Source organism: Psittacula echo, assembly GCF_963264785.1.
Source record: "Psittacula echo genome assembly, chromosome: 7".
Taxonomy (NCBI): Eukaryota; Metazoa; Chordata; class Aves; order Psittaciformes; family Psittacidae; genus Psittacula; species Psittacula echo.
This window is the reverse complement of record NC_137740.1, coordinates 43,953,148-43,977,070: the sequence shown is the minus strand read 5'-3', so window position 1 is coordinate 43,977,070 and position 23,923 is coordinate 43,953,148. Positions and strand designations below refer to the sequence as shown.

General features: G+C 35.0%; 1 protein-coding gene across 1 annotated transcript; it reads left to right on the top strand.

Annotated features, from left to right (window-relative positions):
• Positions 1-477: 477 nt before the first annotated feature.
• Positions 478-23,541, top strand: PLS1 (plastin 1; the record flags this gene model as incomplete). Its single annotated transcript, XM_080623305.1, has 15 exons — positions 478-547; positions 3,905-4,068; positions 4,568-4,697; positions 6,239-6,371; positions 7,332-7,413; positions 8,589-8,754; positions 8,848-8,990; positions 10,453-10,548; positions 12,214-12,409; positions 17,491-17,569; positions 18,711-18,825; positions 19,584-19,717; positions 20,634-20,757; positions 22,821-22,945; positions 23,406-23,541. 15 exons carry the CDS (start codon positions 478-480, stop codon positions 23,539-23,541), a joined length of 1,893 nt encoding a protein of 630 aa, XP_080479431.1.
• Positions 23,542-23,923: the final 382 nt, after the last annotated feature.

The window sequence follows — 23,923 nt, the reverse complement described above, 5'->3', positions numbered from 1 at the left end:
ACGCTGAAGTGCTCAGCGCTTTGCGTGCCTAGATCCTAGCATTAACCATTATGGCAATGATACTGCATTGCACTTGTAAATAAATTTTTCTTAAAATTACCTTTCATTTCAACAAGCAATTTTTATGTTGGAAAACCACTTAAGCAGTGGAGGTAGATTGCTGGTCAGTGCTTATACTATGTAAATGAAAGCATCAAGTATATGAAAACAGGTGCTGCTATTGTGAATTCTCAGTCACTATAGTGAAACAATTTGCTAGGTGTTTGATGTACTCTGAAGTGTTGTTTGTAATGTTTTAAGTATGCCAGGCCTGGAAATGTCATGCAGGTCTGGTACCTTGTATTGAAAAGGTCATTACTTACATTAATATGTGTCATTACATACATTAGTATGTGCTTGGAATTAAAGCTTTATATATTTCCTTTTTATTATTATTAGGTATAAGCAATTGAAGACAATACTTCTTGCTGTCTAGAGATGGAAAACAACATAACTACTATCTCTCGTGAAGAGCTTGAAGAACTAAGAGAAGCATTCAGTAAAATAGGTATGCTTTATAAAAAAATAAGGATGCAATTAACATTGCAAAACCATGTAGGGTTTGTGGAAGAAATCTTTATGGATCACTTTGTTTTGATAGGGCTGTGTTTTTCTTCTGTTGCCAGCAATAGCTAAGAAAACAAGAATGTTTACATAATCCCCCTAATTTTCACTGAAACTGTGTGTTTATTAATTTATTTCAACTTCAGCATCTAAAACACATATATTTTCTTGTTGGGCAGTTTCATTATTGTGCCATTGTATATGCAATATGATAGGTCTCAATAATTTTTTTTTAACTTAGCTTTTAAAAACAAAGTTTGATTAAACTTGTTTTCATGTTAAATTACTGATACTTTGGATTTGCTTTGCTTGCACACTTTGAACTAGTGATTTTTTTATTTGTTGAAGGAAGTGGATTTTACATTTGAAAGTAAAGGTAATCTTGGAGACTTTTTGATCTTGCTTTTGTAGCTAGCAGATGTTAATAAGTAACTGTACAATTTTGTATGCTTGACAGGATGATTGCAGATTAATTGGAGAGTAAACAAAAAGAGTGAGAAATGATATAGCAACTAACACTTATTTCCAGATTGCAATATTGTTGTGAATGCTAGAGTTCATGTCTGCTTTATTTCTTATTTGCTGCAGTTCTGAAGGGATGATGTGTAACTGCAGCTCAGCAAATATAACTAACATATTTATAATAATTCATAATGGGTTGATTTAGGCAAGAAGACTTAAATATTGGGATCCAGTTTGTTAAAGAGACTATTGGGAAGCTCTAGGTTAGAGATCTCTAAGACTGTATGTAGTATAGAAAAGGTGAAGAGGAGATTACTCAGTATCTGTCAGTACAGGTATCATGTGATGCCCAGTAGAGAGTCAGAAAGCTTAACATGAAAAGAAGCAACTTTTATTCATGACAAATAAGAAAACCATGAACCTATTGTATTGGGATGTTGTTCAGACCAAGAGCAGGTATGTTAAAGGAATAAGATGCAATCATGGAAGACAATTCATGAGTTGCTATTAAACAATCTTCTTGACAGTCTGTAGCTCAAGAAGTCTATAGCCTGTAGGAGCTGGAAAGACAGACCATGTTAAAGAGCACTGTATGCATGTATTAATCTACTTTGAGGTGTTAGGATTAGTAGTACTCACTGGTATTGTCTGACAACTTTTCTATTTGGTTTTCACCATCTGCATTTCTTCTTTTTCTCCCTTTAATTTCTGTGTTTTTAAGTTTCTGCTCTAAGAATTGTCTGTACTGCTCCTACTCATTGACAAACATTTTCTTATTGTATTATGCTTTCTGTAAAACAGAAAAATTCAGCATCATTAGTGTTTTTCTTTTTTCATTTTTACATTTCCAGTGTCTTTATGGATAGATTGCTTGCAACTATATTGGTAAACTGAGAGAAAAGGCATCTGTTTAACTCTCTGCTTGTCATCATGGAAACTTAGCTTCTGTGAAAGATGAACCAAGAGAAATAAAATAGCCAGTAACTTGAGTGAGCTCGTGAGCATGTCCCCTGCTTTTTAGATGACCCCTATTATTATGTGTATTGTGACATGTCTGCAAGTCATACAGCAGGTTAATACATTTGCAGACATGAAGCTTTTCTATGTAGTGTTTCATGAGTTGTTGGTAGCATTGAAAACGGAAAGAGGAATATTTTCTTTTTAACAGGTGTTGTTAGCCTTTTTGTCAGCAGTGAAATGTGGCTGCCTTATGAAGCTGTGCAGAAACTACTTAGTGTAGTATAGATTACAGGGAAATGACCGTATAGCAATCAGTTATGACTAGAGATGAAAGCATGTTTCTCTGCTTGCACTTCTCTAATGTGGTGCATACTCAACCACACTGATAGTGTTGGCTGAGTTGTGATACTACAGCCAACGTGGAGAGGTTTTTTTTTAACTAGTAAACCAAAGAAAGCAAAAATTGGAGCACCTTGGCAAGTCAGAAAAGTGGCCACATAGTCTTGCTCCTGTTTCTGACTCCTTGTGTTACTTGTGGAATTCTTTTAAATTACTTATCTTAGATGCATCATTTGTAGAACTGGGAAAATAATATTTGTATTTTTCAAGAGCTTTAGTATGATCATGAAAGAGACTCAAGGTTTTTGTCAAATTTGGATAATATTAGCATTAAATATATAAAATTATGGCATTATATCCAGTGCTATTTATGCTGGATATGATTTCTTGTATTTTATTAAGCTTCACCTGTACGGTGCTTGTCTGTTTTGAAAAGTACTTCTCTCCTTTGCATAGACATTGCACTACGGGTACAGGTAAGGCTTTTTTAATGAACATTCTCAAATTCTGCTTGCACAGATATGTGTGTACATATATACGGAAATATGCATAAATATAAAAAATAGGAACAGCTAATGAATCAAACACATGCTATTCGCCACATTGGATAAAAACATATTATAGGTTTTTAAAATGATGCTTTAGTATACTAAGACAAGAATTCAAGACAGCTTTCTGCATACGGATTGTTCCGTAGGGGAAGTATGAAGGGTATTTTCATGATTTCTTCTGTGCTGCTGTCTTATTAATTGTAACACAAATTATACTGAACCTTTTAAAATTTATTTTTTCACGTGATGCAGCCATTCAATTCTTTTGACAATTGCGGAGCTATACCATACCCCTTGTTGAAAAAGGCGTTCTGATTCTTTGCTGTATATGGACATTCCTGACTTGGTCTTGGGAGCCAAGTGTAAGTGAAGGTGGTGATACGAATTGCTCCCAACATACCTAGTTTAATAAATTAAGGAAAGTCACCTTTAATAAATAGGCACAGATCATCGCTGATTTATTCTTCACAAGTAAGCCTAACCACATCAGAAGTTCTGAGGAACAGAAGATGTCTATCAGACAGTAGGATAAGAAACAAAATGCAGAGTCAGGCAGACTTCTTGTGTAAGTACTTTTTCTTGTGTAAGTGTGCTCTTCTAATAACGATTTTCATCAGATTTGAGCTTACTGATTCCAAACAGTGTAATATCAAAGTAAGAATATAATAACTTATCTCCATTTTACTTGAAGGTTTATAGAGAGTTTTGGTGGGAGTCTTTAAAAAAAAAATGGCTTAAATTTTGCTCTTTAAAAATTTGCCATCTTGTTATAGCTTTGGTTTGGGATTATAAAGTAGTTCCTGAGAAAACACGTAACTTCTAGCCAGTTGTGCCTCTAATCCACAAGTATTCCTTCATGCTTACTTACCTGTGTCAGCAGAAGAAATACTTGTCTCCTAGAACTATATTTCTCGTGCTTTTATTCTTGACAGTTGCTATATTTGCTTCTTTACATAAGTATAAAAATAACTAGTGCTTTCATGTTACAGATATTGACAACAGTGGGTATGTCAGTGATTATGAGCTTCAAGACCTGTTTAAAGAAGCAAGTGTGCCCTTGCCTGGTTACAAAGTCCGTGAGATTGTAGAAAAAATCATTGCAGTAACAGATACCAACAAGGACGGGAGAATTGACTTTGAAGAATTTGTTTCTGTGAGACATTCCCTTTAGATGTTTCTCTACTGTCTGATATCTGTTGATAACTAGGCTAGAAAACTGAAATAAGTGGTACAACTAAGTAATATTTTGATACAAATAGCTAATATTTTGAGAATGGGGAAGAAATATGCTGTAGTCATTAAAATTTGTGTATCTTTAGTTGTTTTCTTCAGTTTACCAAAATATCTGTGGAAAAAATGTGTAGATTGTTGAATGTCTACTTTTTTTAGGTAGCATGGCTTAATAAAGGTAGCACTTGAGGTACTCACTGACAAATAATATTGGATATCCAGTATACAAGTTTCATGAAGGGATTTAAACTGGTTTTACCCATGCAGTAAACTTTTTTCCAGAACACAAGTAAATGTAAATGCAAAAGAAAGGCCGTCAGGTTAAGTACTGACTCTAGAGTACTTATATGAGTTATCATTTGGTTATTTGAAGGTGTGACCAATCATATAAAATGCTCTCTAATTTATTTTTTTTATTCCAGATAATTCAGGAATTGAAAAGTAAAGACGTTAGCAAATCTTTCCGAAAATCAATAAACAAAAAGCAAGGTATTACTGCAATTGGAGGAACATCAGCAATATCTAGTGAAGGGACACAGCACTCTTATTCAGGTAGGAAATAATTAAACATAAGCAACTTTTGCATGAAGAAAGACTCTACATTTGCACTATAGCTGAAGAAAATAAAACAAACCTGGAAAATGTTGCTGTTGAAAGCAAATTAACACAGAGAAGGTATGTGGAGATAGACAAATGTGGGTGGTAGCTTATTAAGATGTTGGCTGTTCAGTTGTTGCTGGTTTCATGCTGGACTCGGAAGTGAATTAGGCATCTTTTGCAAAAATGAAAAATAAAAGCAAGCACTGACAGCATGTGGCTGAGGGCAGGGGGCCCTTTGGCATACTTCTAGTAAAGCTAGTCAAGTCTTTGGCCAAAATGCACATATCCTTTCTGTATGGAAGGGGCCTCCTCAAGTCTCTATATCCTTACAGAGTTGTTCACTCCCAGATGGTTTTTTCATAGCCTACCTTGTACTTGAGAAGTTGCTTTTGATACTTATCTCTGTTTCTTTCTACTTCCCACTGCTGCATGTCATTTAAATTGGTAATTGTGCCTAATTGCATTACAGCTCCCAGTCACAATGTTAACACCTTCCAAGATCATATTGCAGTAAGCAATATTACAGCTTATTTGATTGACTTAAGTCTGGGATTTGCTGTGTTCCAGAAGTGGTTTAAGATTCTTTATATGAGGAAGATTCACTTCAGTTACCTAAAGGTGGCGATTCCTTCTGTCTCTGTATTGTTGTTATAGCACCACCTGCACTTGGTGTATGCCCAAAGCAGGGGATCTGTTCCATATCAAAGGATGTCTCTAGGGGGACACCATCAGAGCTAATCATTTAGACTCTTTCATTTTTAGTGGAAAGAAACTGACCTCGTTAGAGGTGTAATTCATCTGACCTGGTCTCATCAGCATCTAGACTAGCATGCACTAGAATTTCACATTTCTTCCCACTAGCAATGAAAGAAGTGTAAAGAATCAGGTGTAGGTACCTGTCCTGTATGTTTCATGAAGTAACTGAGGTGAATACCACCTGCACTGTCTGGGAATTTGAGCATGGGTACTTGATTGCTTGTTGTCCCAGTAAGCATTCTTAGTTACGTACTAATAAATTCTGCACTGAATATGAAAGAATTTCAAGCTGAGGTACTAAACTTTCAGTTTCTCACAGCTAAATACAGCACAGTAACCCCCATAGTCTCAAAAATACTGCCAGTCTCAGAAGTCCCAGTAGAAGGCAGAATGAAATGCTGAATAGATGTGCACTTCAGATCTCAAAGTTCCCTCTTGTCGTTGTAATTGCTGAGAAACTGAATTAAAAGTCAGTCATGATGATACCTTCTCCATTACATCACAATGATTTTATGTGGTCCTTCAGAAAATCATCACAGGTTCAGAGAGAAAGATTAGGAGAGATCTGTCTGTGTGTGCTGTTTTTTTGCTTTCTTTTCCACTGGTCGGATTCTTTCAATAACTGGCCCCTGTGAAACTAAGAGGGTTTGTTGCAGGGGGGCCTCTGAGCAAGCCTGATGTTTAGTATGTGTTAGTGGAAATGACAATAGATCTTTTAATGCTGCTTCTCTTTTCAGAGGAAGAAAAAGTTGCTTTTGTTAATTGGATAAATAAAGCTCTACAAGATGACCCAGACTGTAAGCACCTTCTACCTATGAACCCATCAGATGCCAGTCTTTTTAAATCCCTTGCAGATGGCATCCTGCTTTGGTGAGTCCAGGGAAGTGAGAAAGGATAGAAATTTATCTCAAAAGTTAAATGCTGGTCACAGTTATCTGAATTGGAAAACTTCTGGCAGGCTTTGATATCAAGACTTGAGTCTTAAATTATAGTCTTAAGTTTTTCAACCAATGTTGAAAAGGGGAAAATCTATTTGTGAATAGAAATGTTATTTTTAGCAAGTTTTTATGTGACTCTGTGAATGCATTATAGAAGTGGGTTTCTACTTAATACCCATAATTATGCATGTAAGATATATGCATGCTCTTTATAAAGGAGATAATTACACAGTTCATATATTCGTTAGCTGAAATAATTAGAAAACTTTGCATTTCAAATATTTTACGAAGTTTTTAAATGTAGTTACTAAATCATAAGATGGGAGGAACAAAAATCCAAGTTATATTTATGGCAAAACAGAGGTCATAGAGTAGGTCCCTTAAGGTTAGTCTGCTGCAACTTTCTAGTTACTTGAAGTAAACTAATAGTACTTATTCATACAGTGTGGTAGCATGGGATTAGCATATTACTATTGACATGATTTAGTCTGAGATCCTTGTAAGTGCAGGATATTATAGAAATGCAAGATACTATCAAAATGCAATTCAGCAATATATTGATTATATCACAGATTTTCACTAGAAATTATTTAACTGACTTTACTGTTTTAATCTCCTCAGGAAACTGTTTTGATGGCACAGGCATATTCTCTTGCCTGAGTATCAAACCCTCAATTGCTCAAGTTTCTTATAATTGCATATTATCTGAGGGTTTCTGGATGAATGTGCAATTATTTAATAGGAAAAGGAGATTTAGAGGATGAGGTTTTGGTATTTTTTTTCCTCTTGTCAGAAATATTTACAGCTAATTTAAAGTGTTAGGAGCGTATAATCAAATAATACATTTTCTGAGAAATCAAAGTTTGAATAAACTCTGACTTTTGTTCCTTAGCAAAATGATCAACTTTTCACAACCAGACACAATTGATGAAAGGGCTATTAACAAGAAGAAACTCACTCCTTTCACTATTTCTGTAAGTACTGCATAGATAGAAACTTGCTACAAATTAAAAATTAGAATGTTTTTCTACAGCTTTGTTTTAATGACAGTTTTAGTGGAGGAAAAAAAAGTCCTATGTGTTAAAAAATATCAAAGCATGAAATTTATTTTCTAATAACCTGATGTTAAAGAAACATCCTGTTTCTTAGATGATATACATGAGAACTTGTCTTTTTCATGCTTCCCTGTTCACTATTCTTGTTCTGCTTTACTAAGCATGTGAAGAAGGTAATTTTAGACTTTTGAGTGGATCCTCAGGTCATATTTTAGGGAACTACGTCCGTAAGTTACCAGCCTAATGAGGGAAAAAAGAAAGCAAACTCAAAAAGACCAACAAAAAAAATCCTTATTAAAAACTTTGGTTAATTCGCAGACTTTTCATTTCAGGCTTTGACATTTAAAATATGGCAAGTAAAAACACACCATGTTGTAAATCCTCCGAGTGAGTTTTGTAAGCTCTGCTTAATCAAAGAAAACATGTCAGGAAAGATGGTATGACTTGTGTTTATGTTGTCACTGTAGATAGTTAAACTATTACACAAGAAAATAATAATATTTACAAAAGCTGACAGGCTTTTTTTTCTTGGAATGTTTAATCTGTGGCAATCATTAGCTTTACTTTCAGTGTCAGGATGTTGAATTGCCATGATTTTCTTACACTGTTCAATAACAGTTTAACAGTTGCTTGAATAAATGTGTCAGCCTGTGTAAGATCAAGATGGGATGACAGTGATGTCAGCCTTGTGCACAGGGCAGAATTACATATGGGCACGTTTTTCCACAGAATCAAGCCCCTGGTATTTTGAGCAATGTTGTGTAATTTGTATTTGTAATACTTATGCATTACAAAAAATCTTTTAGTATTCCTCAGCAATCCAAGCTGCAGAAGATAGTCCACAATTTTTTGGTGGGTCTGTATTAAACACTGTCAATAATGTTTTCCATTAAATTTTTATTAGATACATGGTGGTTCATATAAAATCTCCAGAGTGCAGTTTTCCACTGGGAACTGTAAACTAATGCATTGTTTCTTATAACTTCTGAATCTAACAAAATATAATATGAATAAATTTACAAAGAATTACAACCTCATATGTTTTTTGTTTGTTTTGTTGTTGTTTTTAATTTTAATAATTATATTGCAAATAGGAAAACCTAAACCTGGCTCTGAACTCAGCATCTGCTATTGGCTGTACGGTTGTCAATATTGGATCACAAGATTTGCAAGAAGGAAAACCACACTTGGTATTAGGACTCCTGTGGCAGATCATTAAAGTTGGTCTTTTTGCTGATATTGAGATCTCTAGAAACGAAGGTAAGAGGAATGCCGGGTATAGCAATGTTGGCAATTTGAATTAACTGACACCACAATAGCAGTGATTTGGCTTTCTTTAAAACTTGCTTTTAGCTCTTATTGCCTTGTTAAATGAAGGGGAAGAACTAGATCAGTTAATGAAGCTTTCCCCAGAAGAGCTCTTGCTACGCTGGGTAAACTACCATCTGGCCAATGCAGGGTGGCAGAAAATAAATAACTTCAGCCAAGACATTAAGGTATGTAGTTATCCACTCTGAAAATATAATGTTACTTAAACATACTATGCATGGAAAAAAATTAAAAGTATTTAGAAAAGTAGTAGTCATCTGCTTTTTCTATCTATAGGTTCATCCTGCATTTTTCAACACTGAAAGAGCATTATTCTGATTACTTACATTCTATTCAGTTGCTCGTACAACATATTTACTACATCACAGTGAAAGCAAACATTTCTGAGGAGCTTATATTCAGGGAAGTTCTAATGCTGTAAGATTTATTTAGGGGAATTTGCACTATCTTATTATCTTTTTCCTGTCCATCCTTCCCTGCTCTTGGATCTACAGAAACCCATCTTTCCTCTTTTTTGTTGTTTTAAAGTGGTGTATAGCATTTAAATCTCATCCAAATGCATATTTGCTAATGATAATTTCCCTTTGCACCTTACATTCTGCAGAAGAGTAGGAAACCTCTTGAGGAATGAACTTTTACAGAGGTCTGTCTGGAGTAACTACTGATTCTTGATCCAAGGAGAGAGCATCTCCTCATAATCACTGTGCTTTGTTGGTCATGCCAGTTTAGTGACACAAGGGGACTGAAAGGCATGCTGGTTTCTTGGGGCAGGGGACAGATCTGCATCATTCTTCTCTCTTCTTTAACCATTCTGCATAAGGTGTGCAGAGTAATGTAGTTAGTCCACTTGAAGAGAGAAAACTCCAACTTCTTAAAACGAAAAGCAAAGGAGGAAGATTGCCTAAAGTGATAAGAGCTCTTCATTGAAGAAAACCATATCATTAATTACTAGTTTCAACTCTTCAAATGCCATCAAGAAGGCTATTATTAAAGCAAAACTGACTAGGGTTTTATATGAAAACTGTTACTATGGTAAAAATATTACATGCTATTTAAGAGAGGCATTAAATACTGCTAAAACTATCAGAGTTTTGTTTGATTTTCCTAGTTTTTTAGATGGGGTTGCTAATAGAAGCATACTGAAAACTGCATCAAATAAATTGCTTTTGTCAGTATAGATTCATCCTAAAGGAATCCACTTTGCTCTCCATTTTTAATTCCAATTACCTCATCAATTAAGAAAGAGAGTTTTTTATAAAACAGTCTATTTGAAAATGGTAGTGAGGGAATAAAATACCAACACTGAAAATAAGATCCATATTGGAGGGTTTTTTTTGTGGGTAACCTATACAAATTTGCCTTAAATATCTTAATTACAGCCACCTAGTTCATATCCAGCAAAATAAACTTAACTAAAATTGCACAGAATAATTAGTTACCTGGCTAAATAAGTTCAATGTGAAATAGTGTAGTAAAATGGCTGTATGATTTCATCCATGTTCACTGGAATTAGAGTGCCATATTTTTTACTTGTATAGCTGTTGAACTGGACTATAGAAGCAGTAAATGATTACTAAAGTCCTCATGCTCGCTGTTTTTAATTTTTATATATATTATTGCTCATTTTAGGATTCAAGAGCATACTACCATCTGTTAGATCAGATTGCACCCAAAGGAGGTGACCTTGATGAATTAACCATTAAAATTGACTTTTCAGGATTTCATGTAAGTATCCGGAAACATAAAAATAAACTGCAATTATCTGAGACCTTTATGTATGTATCCAACAACCTGATTACAAGGCTGTCCCAGAATCCTCTTTTGTTTTGTAAAGAATACAAAACCAGTCAGATTCCTCAATGTCACAGAAGTGCAAATGGGTGAAAACTAGAGTAAAGTTCTGGAGTGCTGCTTAAACAGGATAATGAATCCTGCAGTCTAAAATTTGGAGCAATGTGTTACTTGGAGTAGTGTATTTTATTTTCACTTTTATTTTCAGTTGAGTCTTTCAGTACAAATCTTACAGCATCCTGCACGGTTTTGCTCTTCTGGAATTCAGACCAAAAGAAAGAGAGTAGACTTCACAAACCTTGTGATCCTTCCTCAAACCAAACAGCATTCAGAAATAACATGGGAGGCCTTCCAATAATCACCAGGGAATTGTGGCATCCTTCAACCTTTAAGTTGTAGAGGTGTAAATGGTCTGAAACCAGCCTAGGTAGATATGAAACCACTTTTCTCGAAGCTGCTACATAATGCTCCTTTGGAGGATTATTCTGACAATGCATTTGATGTAAAATTGAACTCTCTGCCTTACATAGATATCTATATATAAATCAGAATCTTAAGTAGAATCTCATTATTCATTATAATAATGAAAACCAACATGCAAAATTTTATTTGCTTACAAGCTTCAGTTCTCTCAAACTCATTCATGAGGAGAGCTCTGTTTTGGTTTTTTGCTTTTGTTTCTTGGGTGGGTTTGGTTTGGGTTTTTGTGGTGGGTTTTTTGTTTGCTTTTTTGTTTTTTTGGGGTTTTTTTTGTTTTTTGAATGAGAAAGGATAGTAGTTAGTTTTTTCCATGTGATTTCCTACAGCTCATGTGATCATGTTCTGTAATGGGTTATAAATCAATTATCAATAACATGTACCAGCTTGTTTTAGAGGAAGTTCCTGGTTGAGTGTACCAATACTGAAGTACTGACTGTTACTCAATTCTAATAGTAATTCAATTACTAACTTACTTACCCATAAATAGTAACTCTTAGTGTTATGGAGATTAGAGGCAAAAAGTACATGTGTCATGGTTTAAGCCAGTCGGCAAGTCTGTTTTGAGGCAAAAGGTATAGCTAAACTGTTGTGGACACTGATTTATTCTATATAGATTAATAATAAAGACAAAATAACACATAAGTCACCAATTTATGATAATTTAGAAGCAAAAGTATTAAAAGTAAAGCAGGTGGATTATAACCAAGAATTCAAACTCTTACTGAGGGTTAGGGGCATGATCTGTAGTTACTGTGCTGCTACAGTATCAGTTTCAAGCAGTCATGATGAACCTTTAGCATATGTAGGAGAATATGCAGTGTGGGAATCAACTGAACGAAAATGGAAATATAACTAATACACTTCTAACTGCTGCTGCTGTTGCTGTGATTCCTGAGGAAAGCTGCAGAGGCAGGAACAGAAGCAAAGGACAGAAAGAAAGCTGAAGGAAGATGGGATGAGGGGAGTTATGGGCTGAGGGAGCTAGCTCAGGCATTGGGGAAATGACTGAGGAACTGACATGGGTCATTTAAAGATTTGCCAAGCTGAAGATTTAGGTGAAGAATGGAAACATGCTGGTATTCATTAAAAATTAATTTTTTTTTTTTTTTTTTTTTTTAGGATAAAAATGACTTGAGGAGGGCTGAATACATGCTCCAGCAGGCAGATAAATTGGGCTGCAGACAGTTTGTAACTCCAGCTGATGTGGTTGCAGGCAACCCTAAACTCAATTTGGCTTTTGTTGCAAATCTCTTTAACACATATCCAGCCCTACACAAGCCTGACAATTCATCTTACGATCTCAATTTATTAGAAGGTATTCAATTTACTAAGCATATGGGAGACAAGAATATGAGTGATCTCTATTTAAGTATTCCTTCTAGGTTGTGATATAGGATCCCTATGCAACAGTCCTTGTGTTAACACCAGCATATAGAGCTTTCTCACTAGTTGTCAGTATAAGCCTCAGTAGAAGTTCCCATTACTGTGACTATAGTTGCATTAACCTAACCAAAGGCTATTCCTGAATAACCTTCTATTATTCATTTGCAGGAGCAAAAACTGTCCTCTTAGTTTCTTTGCAGTTTCCTGCTTCTTTCCATACTGTTCATATTTTAGCTGATGCACAAATTCTAGCTTTCCCTAATTTGCAGTGTTAAGCAGCTGTAATAATCTTTTCAAGTACTTTTCACATACTGTTTTTGTGTGTGTATGTGTATTAGTTTGTTGCCTTTTAACATGGGCAACATTAAAAAGAGCTTCTGTATCAGCAACCTATATTAATCTATTGTGTCAGCAACCTATGTAAATCATAGCATGTGAATAAATTTGGACATTAACTGTACAGTTCAGATCCCTAATGCTGGAAATAAAGGGATAATTGGTAGCAGTCTTTGGCTATTACCCTTTCTGTGGACCAGGTAATCTAGGATAATGAAATGGCTCCTGCCAGTGTATTTCACAATTGTTCACTGATCTCAAAGGAATGGTGAGAATCAGGGGTGTCACACTCGGGAGAATGATCAGCAATGTTCACATATTCCTCTGCACTGCCTACTCCTGCCTTCCTCTTACTGTTCCTATCAGATTTCCTTTCCATCTAGGTGAGTCCATCTTCCTTTGCTCCTCATTTTTTCATGATTTATCTGCTCTGCTGCCTCCCTATGTCACAAATCCTGCATCCCTCAGACCACTCCTGTTTCAGGCTTCCGGCTCATCTAGTTTCAGCTGGATGTCAGCTGTGGTAGAAGTATCAGAGGTAGTTTTCCCATTTTAGCTGTGATATCCCTAGTCACTGCAGTCCCTGCTGTCTAGGACAACTGATTGCTCTTCCTCTGCTGCAGTCTTGTCAGAAATGTATGCTTTTGGAAGTGTATACAGAAGCTGTGTGGCAGTGGAATATGTTCCGTTCAGCTTATCTGTTCTGAACATAAAGTTGCAGGTATGATTCAAAATACTGAAAGCTTGGTCAAATTTAGAAGCATTCTCATTGGCATGGCAAAACCAGCTGAACTATTTTCTGAACTTTTCCTAAGAAAACATTAGATGAGATCAAAGCTTCAGTTAAAACAGCTTGTACAAAGTTACAGTCACCTGAATACTAGATTACAGTTTTGTAATGCAAATACCAGCCAAATTTAACTTAGTGTTTATAGGATGTATTTTAGAGATGGATCATGCCAATATTATCTGTACAAAGGCAAGTAGATGACTTTCCTTTGCCCCCCAAAAATAGCTCCTGTGGTGTCATGTAGATCTAAACCATTACAATAGCTACTTCAGCCAAAAGACAATGTTTTATATTTGATTTTCTGTTAATTTGTTAATTTTTTCCATAAAAGCCTGTGTTTTTATTGATATTTTCTCAAAGTAGTGATATAAGAGATTCATTCTTTTATAGTTTCATCATAGATTGTCTGTTGAGATTTGACTCATAATTTATAATGCTTTCCTATTTTGCTTCATGAAATGCAGATTTGACCCCTCCTAATGTAGGTACTGTATTTAGTACTTTTCTGTACTCCGTAAAAGTGTTTATTCTGAAATGTTTATTTTTCTCTTCCCCCCCTGTTTTATTCATCTCTGTCCCTTTCTGGTTGATTTTTGCATTGTTCTTGTATTTTTCTATTACTTTAATATGCCGTCATAAGTATAGGACAAGTAAAAAAAAAAGAAAAACCACAGTTCTAAAATTGGGGTAAGACTTGCAGTAAGTCAAATGCCATATAGTTAATTCTGTGAGTTTAGCCAGTAGGGGTTACGAACCTAGATGTAAAGCTCTGGACGTGTGTGGGTGAGTAGAGCTTTCTAAAAGTCTTCATTTTCCTGCATAAATTCCATCTTTTCAGTGTCTGCTCCACCCAGAGAGCGTGATGGGGCTGTTCTTTTTGGTTTTAGACAGTGAATACTGTGCATAAATTGACATCTGCTCTAATGATACTTAGGGGGTCTGGTGATGTGCACTTGTATACAGAGAGCATACCCCTCAGGTATACTGACAGCAAAACGAACATTTGATATTATGTCGGGATGGAGCGGGAAGTCCTGACCTTCAGGGAATGCACAAGTGTTGCTGTTGCTCTAAGGAACCTCTCATTTGGGGGAAACAGCAGAGCTGGGAGTCTAAGACTCACAGAAAGCTGAGTCCTTGGAAGAGGAGGGACTTCTGGCCACACCCATTTCCTCTAGTGTAGATGTCCTCTGCTGTTGGACTTCAAGGCTGTTACCACGAGAGGGTCAGCTGAACTTCCAGTACAAATTGCATCTTGAAATTTGAACTTCCAGTACAAATTGCATCTTGAGCTCTGTTTTCTCAGTTGTAGGTATTTGGAGCCCTTTGGATTCTTGACCCCATCCCTATGGCTTCTCCCCACTCAGTTCCATAGTATAATGGTCTCAAAGAAAGCGATAGCAATAAATACAAAGGATACTACCAAATTTGCTCCTCTCTCTTTTATGTAGCTCTGCCCCCTTTCTGCAGTTTTCCAATGATTTTGGCTATCTGCTGCACCACTCAGCAGAAGATATGCTCCTGATAGGATCACAAGGTATATTTTGAATAAAAGAATAGAGAGAAAAAATTGGTCAGTTTTCAGCCATCTGGAAAACTTAAGAACGCTTATATGTTGCATGATAAAGGGATTTATTTAGAGTGGCATATTAAATATAGTATGCTGGGTTTAGTTCTTGGATTTCTGCTATGGAAAAGGGTGCTGCCCAACTTGCATGCTTTTGCTCCTGCTTTGGATTCTTTCAGCAGTGTTATGCATGCATTTTAAAATTGTCAGTCTGAGTGCAGTTGCTGAGTATCTGTTTTTGTAGCTACTCTTTGTTTAACAAAAGCTCATTAAATAATCTTGTCACTGTCTTGCAATTAACAAGTGTTCCTAAAAACACTTTGCAGTCAGTATTTTAGGTGTTGCAAATCAACTCGAAGCTCAGCAAGCCTAAAAAACGGGGGGGGGGGGGGACGACAGGGGGAGGAAAGAAAAAGGGGCTTGTTCAAAGTACAATAACCTCCTAAGTTACTCTGTAGACTTAAATTATGTACCATGCTTGTATTTTGATTGTATCTATTTTATGGAAAACCTGGTATTTTTAATAGCTTTGTCATAAAATGTGATTCTTTTAAATTTTGTTGTGGGAAGAAATATATGAAACAAAGCTGACTGCTTGAAGACCTTGCAGAACAGTTGGTTTGGTTTTTTTATTTTTGCTTCAGCACGTATTCATCAGTGACTCTGGTGAATTTTACAAGTAAATCTTTGAAACAAATACTAGTTTGAATTGTATATAAAAGATCTCTTAATTTAGAAATTATATCGGTAGGGTGAATATGATTTATTTCATAACTGGAAAGTAACTGGTAAGCTGACTGAAACTTTATAAATAAAATTTATTCTGTTGGAAAATGTCAGTTACACCTGACATTACTGAATTTTTTTTTTTTTTTTGGTTTTTTTTGTAAATATATTTTGAAGTCCAGGGCTTTTGTATAATAGAGGAGAGACCTAGGTTAAAATTGTAACCCCTATCTAAAAGGTGATGTTATGACATAGGTCTAATTCATGGCAAAAATAATATTAAAAAGGTTTTTCTATTTTAATGATAAATACATGTTTATACAATAGCTTCATTTTGCTAAACCACTCATTGTTCTGTAGTCAATGTAGAACAGCAGTACTAAATGAGACAGTTTTCCTGCTACATAAACCTCATTAGACAAACTTGGTACCCTTGTCTGCTAAGGAACAAACAAAAGTAAACAAACAAAAAACACCTAAAAACCCAAGCACACACCAAAAAAAAGAAAAAAAGGATAATCTGATTTTTACATGTTTCAGTTGTGAGAAATCTGCTCCTTTGTTGTTAGGGGAAGTTTTCTCCATCTTCAGTTTTCTTTCTTAGAACAGTCCTGTTTTCTTAACTGTGTACTATCAGCCTAGGGGAACAAACCGATGAGGGTGTTCCAAGCTCGCATATTTAGGCTAAATATTTTCTTAAGTGCTCCTCTCTGATGCAAGAGAAAATAAGCTTATTCAGCATTGAGTCACACGCAGTTGGCCACAGATACGTTGTTAAAATTTAGATAATGTTGTATGTAGAAAATTAAAGTATTACTGCAAACTCTAACTTTATAGAGAAAGTACATTGGGTTAGGGCTCATGATCACAATAGATTAAAAACAATCTAAGTCAGGGAAGTGAAGGTTTAGGGGGGTTGTTTTGTTTTTTCCTACTCAATTTTCTGTATTTCTGATAAGCAGAGTTGCTAGTAAAAATTGCAAAGTAACTAGCCCACTTGACATTATAAATAGCTTCACAAATTTAACCAATACAGTGCTGCATATTTAAGTCTCCAGTGTTAAAAACTAAAAAAGTGAGGTCTTTTGCTTTGTGAAGGATCTTCACTAATTAATACTAGGTACTTCTGTGTGGAAAGATGTGGAGCTGTAGTTTCTGGAGTTTAATGCTCAGTGTGTTAGTACTAACTTTTGATCAGAATATGCCATTTCAAACAGATTTAAAGATACTGTTGAATGCAATTTCCACTGATTCTGTTTTTAAGAACTCTAAAATAAAAACAAAAACCACACCACTATTTTCTCCCCTATATATTTATTACATAAAATATAACCAACAAATTATTTCTGTATTTTATAAAATTATATTCACACAGAAAAATGTAGGCTAACAGTACTCCCTGTAAGTGCCAGAACTGAAGGACTCTGAAAAAGTGCCTTGACTTACTGGCCGGTAGAGACTAGTGTTAGGGAAAGGATGAAGTTATCTGGGGGGTAGGAGGGAGAGGTGAGAGAAGAGTAGGAGAGCCATTTAAACATTGCTTATTGAAGTGTGTTTTTCAATAATTTATATAGATTTATATTTGTCATCATAGGAGAAAGTAACGAAGAAAGGACTTTCAGAAACTGGATGAATTCACTGGGTGTAAGCCCGTATGTTAATCATTTATACAGGTAAGGCTTTTTTTAAAAACAAGAAATTGATTTCCTTTGGATGACAAGGGAAGAATGATGGGAAGAATGAAGAGAAGTTTTATTTCTGCTTGAACAGTGATTTCCAGGTTTTCACACTGCGTGATAGGAACTTCAAAACTGGTCTGTGGAACCACATTAGACAGTGTCTGACTAGGATATTCTGGTTGTGACCTAGAAATCCTAGAAAACCTAAGCACTTTGATGTGCTCCTCTCACTCACTTATACATTGAATTACATTTTTTTTTTTAAAAAGTTGAGATAATTGTGTTTTATAATGCCATGGTTTCTGTTTTCTCTCATGACATGACCTCAAACCTATTAAACCAGTAGTGTAATTCTGAACTGTAAGAGGGGATAAGTGTCTGCTGATCAGACTATAAGAATCAATGCAGCATTGTATTCCCTCAAAAAGAGCTTTTTAACATGCTTTTTACATGCTTTTGATTACTTTAAAATTGTGCCAGCATTCTTTCTGTCCTATCAATAGAAGATGGGATATAGGGAGCAACTGTGAACATACGTGTGCATGTCTACTTGATGTTAGGTTTCATTGTTACTGTTTTATGACCTCTGTAAAGTGAATACCGTCTGTAGATAGTTTAACATGAAGAATTTAATTCTGCAGTTAGCTGAAGGGAATTATCAGGAATGCAGTTTATAACGAGAAAATACTTTTTCTAATTTTTTTCTCATAAGATAAATATATTGGGTTTGATTATTCTTTAGCACAGTACATTTGTGGGGGCAGATTAAGCACTCAGGGCTTTTTTTGAAAGCCCTGAGAAAACTAAAACTAGATTGATCAATGAAAACTCGTTTTGCTAAATGTTTTGTCTGTGCCCACCCTATGAAAGTGATTATTTAAATAAACTTGGTAAAACCAGTACCTGTGTTTGCTTCACTAAGATTTGTGAAAATGATGAAATGAAATACACAATGTAAATAATCACAGGTTAGAATAATAGGGAATAGGCCAGTTTCTCCACAGAATGTTACGAAGTTTTATTTATGTGATTGGAAATTTTCAGCAACTTAATTACACTTGGAGAAGTCTCAATATTTACTTCCATTGTGAATACGAGCTTTTGTACTTAAAAACATTGTTTTACTCTGGTTTAGTGACCTCTCTGATGCTTTAATAATCTTCCAATTGTATGATATGACTCGTGTGCTGGTTGACTGGAACCGCGTCAACAAACCTCCTTATCCATTACTCGGTGGTAACATGAAAAAGGTGGGCAGATAACTCTGGCATACAGTTGGTTTCACTATCTGCTATTGTTATGTTTGTAAAGGTCTGGGTTATCTGTCTCTCTCAGATTTGCATGCTGCTGGGGGGAGAGTGGGAGGAGAGAAAGAGAGAGGGGAAAAAGGAAAAAGTATCTTTTGTATATTATCCCAATGAATAACTAGCAGTTATAGCATATATCACTTCAGTTTCTAAATGTGTATTACTTTTGGTAATATTTAATTTAGGGTCTAATTAGGGTGTATAAGTAAAAGTTTCAGGCCTGCCACAGCTATCATTACGTGATACTCTTGCATTGGGAGGCGTTTCATCACAAAGCAGTTTTATATGCTGCCAGGAGAACTGCAAGACTTGCAGAATCCAGAAGCTTTCAATTAGTTTTACGATCATTATGGGTCAAGAAAAAAGTAGAGGGGAAAAGAAATACTGTCTAAGAATTAACACATTTAAATATTTTTCCAAATTCAGATTTGGTGTAAGTATATATAAATTCATTGACTTTAGTGGAAGTGAACATGGTTTTCTCAAGTGTGGAAGAAAAATCATCCTTGGAATCTTGCACACTTGTATTTATAATAAAAGCTGTTATTTTAATCTCAGTATAGAAAGGCTAGAAATCTTTCTTGGCTCCAAATCTCATCAAAAGTAACAGTAAGCCAAATTCAAAATAAACATACATTATAGGTCTGTATTACAGAAATAATAAGGCATTTTCATTATTTGCATGCAATATTTATTTTTAGATTGAGAATTGCAATTATGCAGTAGAACTCGGGAAGACAAAAGCCAAATTCTCACTGGTTGGTATTGCTGGACATGATCTAAATGAGGGTAACCCAACTCTGACTTTGGCTTTGGTATGGCAGCTGATGAGAAGGTAAGTTAGGCACAGTATATGATAGATGTGTATATATATGTATCTGTGCATGTGCATATATGTGTGTGTCTGCATCAAGGCAAATTAAGCCCAATGTTAGTTCACCCAACAGGTATTTTAGAGAGCCATCTCTTTCTTTTTTTTTTTTTTTGTAGTTTTACATATTGTGTAGTGGTTGAAACCACAATAATATGCATGTGTATGCATCCATTTAAAGAAAATATTAAAACCTTATATACTATGAACTGTGGTTAAAACTATAAATCCTGCAGCACGTAAAAAGAGCAGAGATTATTTCATGTTGATTGCATGTACCTTTCTTTAAGTAATTTAAATATTTGTAAAATCAAAACAGTTAAATAGGAAGAGGTAATGCACTATAGAAGTTAAATGGGAAGAAATTTTTAGGCTATCACAGCTATACTAATGTAACTATTGTAAAATCAAAATCTAGCTAGTGCACTGAGCAGGAAAAAATATAAATCTATTTCAGTAAAAAGTATGTTATTGCAGGAATTTTCCAGAAGTGTAGTTTTCTTGCACCTACCCCTAAACACTCAGTGCTTTGTGTTTGTCAGGCTGTTCTGATTCACTTTTCAAGGTGACTTGGATGGTAGGGAGTCATTTAAGCTTATAAAGTAAAATTAGTTACAGTGTGCTTAGTAAAACAAATATAGACGGTGATGTGTTAGTGAATCTTATAAATTTTTATTCGAGAATAAGTATTACTTTATTCTTGCAACAACCAAAAAAGTGATTTAAAGTACTAAATAGTTTGTAAGATAAGGGTACATAATGAAGATGATCATTTGGCGTCATTACTGTGCGCAAGTAGTATTTTACTTGGAGCATTGTACTGTCAGCAGAGTGAACTTCTACCACTCGCTTCAACTCAGGCTTGTTTTCTTTATTAAAGGTATACTTTGAACGTGCTATCAGATCTTGGAGATGGGGAAAAAGTAAATGATGAAATTATTATTAAGTGGGTGAATCAGACACTTGCAAAAGCAAATAAGAAAACTTCAATTACGAGTTTCAAGGTAAATCAGATTGATATACTTTTTCTTTATATATATAATCAGATTGTGGATTTTTAATCTAACTTACTAACAATTTGGCTTTAACGGTGGCTCTCATCAGGTAGTGTAATTGTATAAGGAAATATTTCTGACAGTCTGTGAAACCTCAAAAGTATTTTACATGTTTATTAATAAGAAACAAAATTAAATTACAACTTGTTACTCTGACAAAACAAACCAATCCCAAAACAATTACATCAACAAAGGCTAAACTTTCAAAGGGTTTTTTTGGCCAAAATTACCAATGTTTGGGCATGGCATGTCATATCGATTGAATTTTTGGATATACGCACTTTCATGCTTGTACAAACATGAAGAATGATTTTCGAAATATGGGGCGGGAGGGGAGTAATCGCCATTTTTAAGAACAGCTGATCAAAAAGATGCACTCTTATGTGACAGAGCCAGGAGAGGGAGCCCAAGTTAAGCAGCGACATCTTTTGTCTTCATTGGCACTGCTGATGTGCAGCAGACTTACGAACCAGCTTTCCCATTCAGCAGATACAAACAAAAGGAAGCTTTCCTTTCACACTTGTCAAGCGTTAAACACTAAACAAGTCATATGTATGTCAGGTGTGCCATGCTGTGTAAATCTCATTCTTTAGAAATGGTAGATAAATAATTGCACTTGCATGCAAATATAACTTATACTCTGAAACAGTTATGTCTGTGGTTCGCAACAAGAACATAAGAACCTAGCAAGTTAAAAATTTGAGGTCTTGCTGTGTTATTAATTGAATTAGGTAAGCATTAGGCAAAAGATAATAGCAAATAATTTTATAGAACAAAGTATTTCCTTTTTAACTCTAGAGGTTACTTACGTCAGCATCTTAAAAAGGATTCTTACTTTCGTTATTTCTACATAAATTGTAATAATGGTGGTATAAATAAGCTGGAAGTATGAAGAGAATCTGTCCCACCATCTTGCTTTTGGCATGCCCATGTTTTTTAGGGGGCATTGGTTGGTTTTTTAAAGGTAATTCAGCTGATTGTATGTCAGTAAAGATAAGGAGCTACTGATGTAAAGTGACATTATTCATTATAAGTTTGGTTTTTTTCACTACTAATTTTTGACAACATCCACTTATGTGTTTTCCTTCACAATTTGATTTTTTTTGTCTGTATTTTGGGGTTACTGCAGCAGGAAGTGTAGCAGAGAAAGCAGAGGTCCCTGATATTTCTTGTGGGCTATGAAAGCGAAATTCTATTGAATTGCCATTAGTTCAGACAATAAAAATTACAAAGGTGTGGGCTCTGACTTACGGTCTTGGGGAGATACTGCATGCATTCAGTGTCTTCAAGTAGATATATATTACTATTTTTAAATGTATAATTAATGTGGTGGTTCTGTGGGACTTCACTGAATTTGAATTCGTAGTTCTGGCCTGGTGGTGAAAGCAGACATGTCGTGCACATGGCTTATGTGCAGCGCCTCACTGCACTGTCTGCTTTCTCTTGGTTTGACGTCATCAGCTGCTTGTCTGCCCTAACAGTTGCGAAGAAATAATTGCAGTAATAGCACTTGCTATTTTAAGAATAGAAGAAAACACGTCCGTGTATTAAATACAAAACACAGACTGCTTGTACTAGCTCAGAATACCTTCTGAGTTGAAAAGATTAAAAAAAGTGACGATAAACTACTGCAGATATGTCATTACAAGAAAAGGAGAAAAGTAAAAGTCGTTGTGGAATGTAGATACCTTTTTGTTGTCTTGAAAGTCTGGTCCTTAGACTTCAAAGTTACTTTCCTCCCTCAGGGAAGGGGAGGAGTTTATTTCATTAAATATTTTTAAACCATTTTTATAATAATAATATCAACACAGAGTATGGATCTTAACATTTTGATTGTGGAAGAGAACATTAGACCTTTTAAAGAGGGGGGAAGACATTCACACAGTGAAGTAACAGAACATGCTGCTGTCTTTCAGTAGGAATGTAAAATGTGCTGTAGGATTTTTTGCATTGTGAAGTCAGAATAATCAAAGCAAATTCCTTCTACTAATGTTTTGAGTATTTTCTTTTAGGACAAATCAATTAGCACTAGTTTACCTGTCCTAGATTTAATAGATGCAATTGCACCAAAAGCAGTTCGTCCAGAAATGGTCAAGAGAGAAGATCTTTCTAATGAAGACAAACTAAATAATGCTAAGTAAGTTTTAAATGAATACTTTGTATTTTTCTTAAGTGCAGGAAGTGCATGAATACATGGTGTAATGAAGGATTTACTGATGTATTAACAGATTACGCTATTAGTTGATTTGCTTCAAATACAGTGTATTTTAATTATAGTATTTTAGAGCTATTTTTCTAGCATATTTAAAATATGAAGTTAAATTCACAGCTGATATGACCTACCACCACGGCACTGCAACTGATTTATTAATAGCCTGCCATAATACACACAGTCTTTGAGAAAAACAAATGCTTTGATAACCAGTAGCAAAATATCTGCCATTGAAATTGCTAATACATGCTTTCTTGACAGTAATGTTAATTTTCTCACAGAGTGTAACTACTGAACAGGCATATCCTGCTATTAAAATATGTTGCAAATGTTAGCACATTAGTAGATGCAAGGAAAATAACGCTGTTTTCTCTTGTTTTCCAAGATACGCCATTTCAGTTGCTCGAAAAATCGATGCTCGTATCTATGCTCTCCCAGATGATCTGGTTGAAGTGAAGCCAAAAATGGTGATGACAGTGTTTGCATGTTTGATGGGAAGAGGACTCAACAGAATAAAATAATTAAGACATGTAATATAACTTTCTGCCATGTTGAGCACGAAGAATGCCTCGCAGTTCAGAGTTCTGAGGCTTAGCATAAAATCAGAAAATTTGTATGCACAAATATCCTAATTAATGAAATTTATTAATGTGTTTATATTAGTTAAAACTTTATTCCATTTCATAACACATTGATTATTTATGAGTACTACTGTTTTCAGAACATGTTCATTATCAAATTAACATCACAGATTTGTATTGCTTAAACACACACACACCATATTAATGAAGCTTCATTTGTATTATTTTCCATAGCATTATAAGAATCTGCATCATTTCACATATGTCATATTAGGACCCATTGTGAAACATTGTTTTCGTTATTTTTAGTGGGTGTTACATA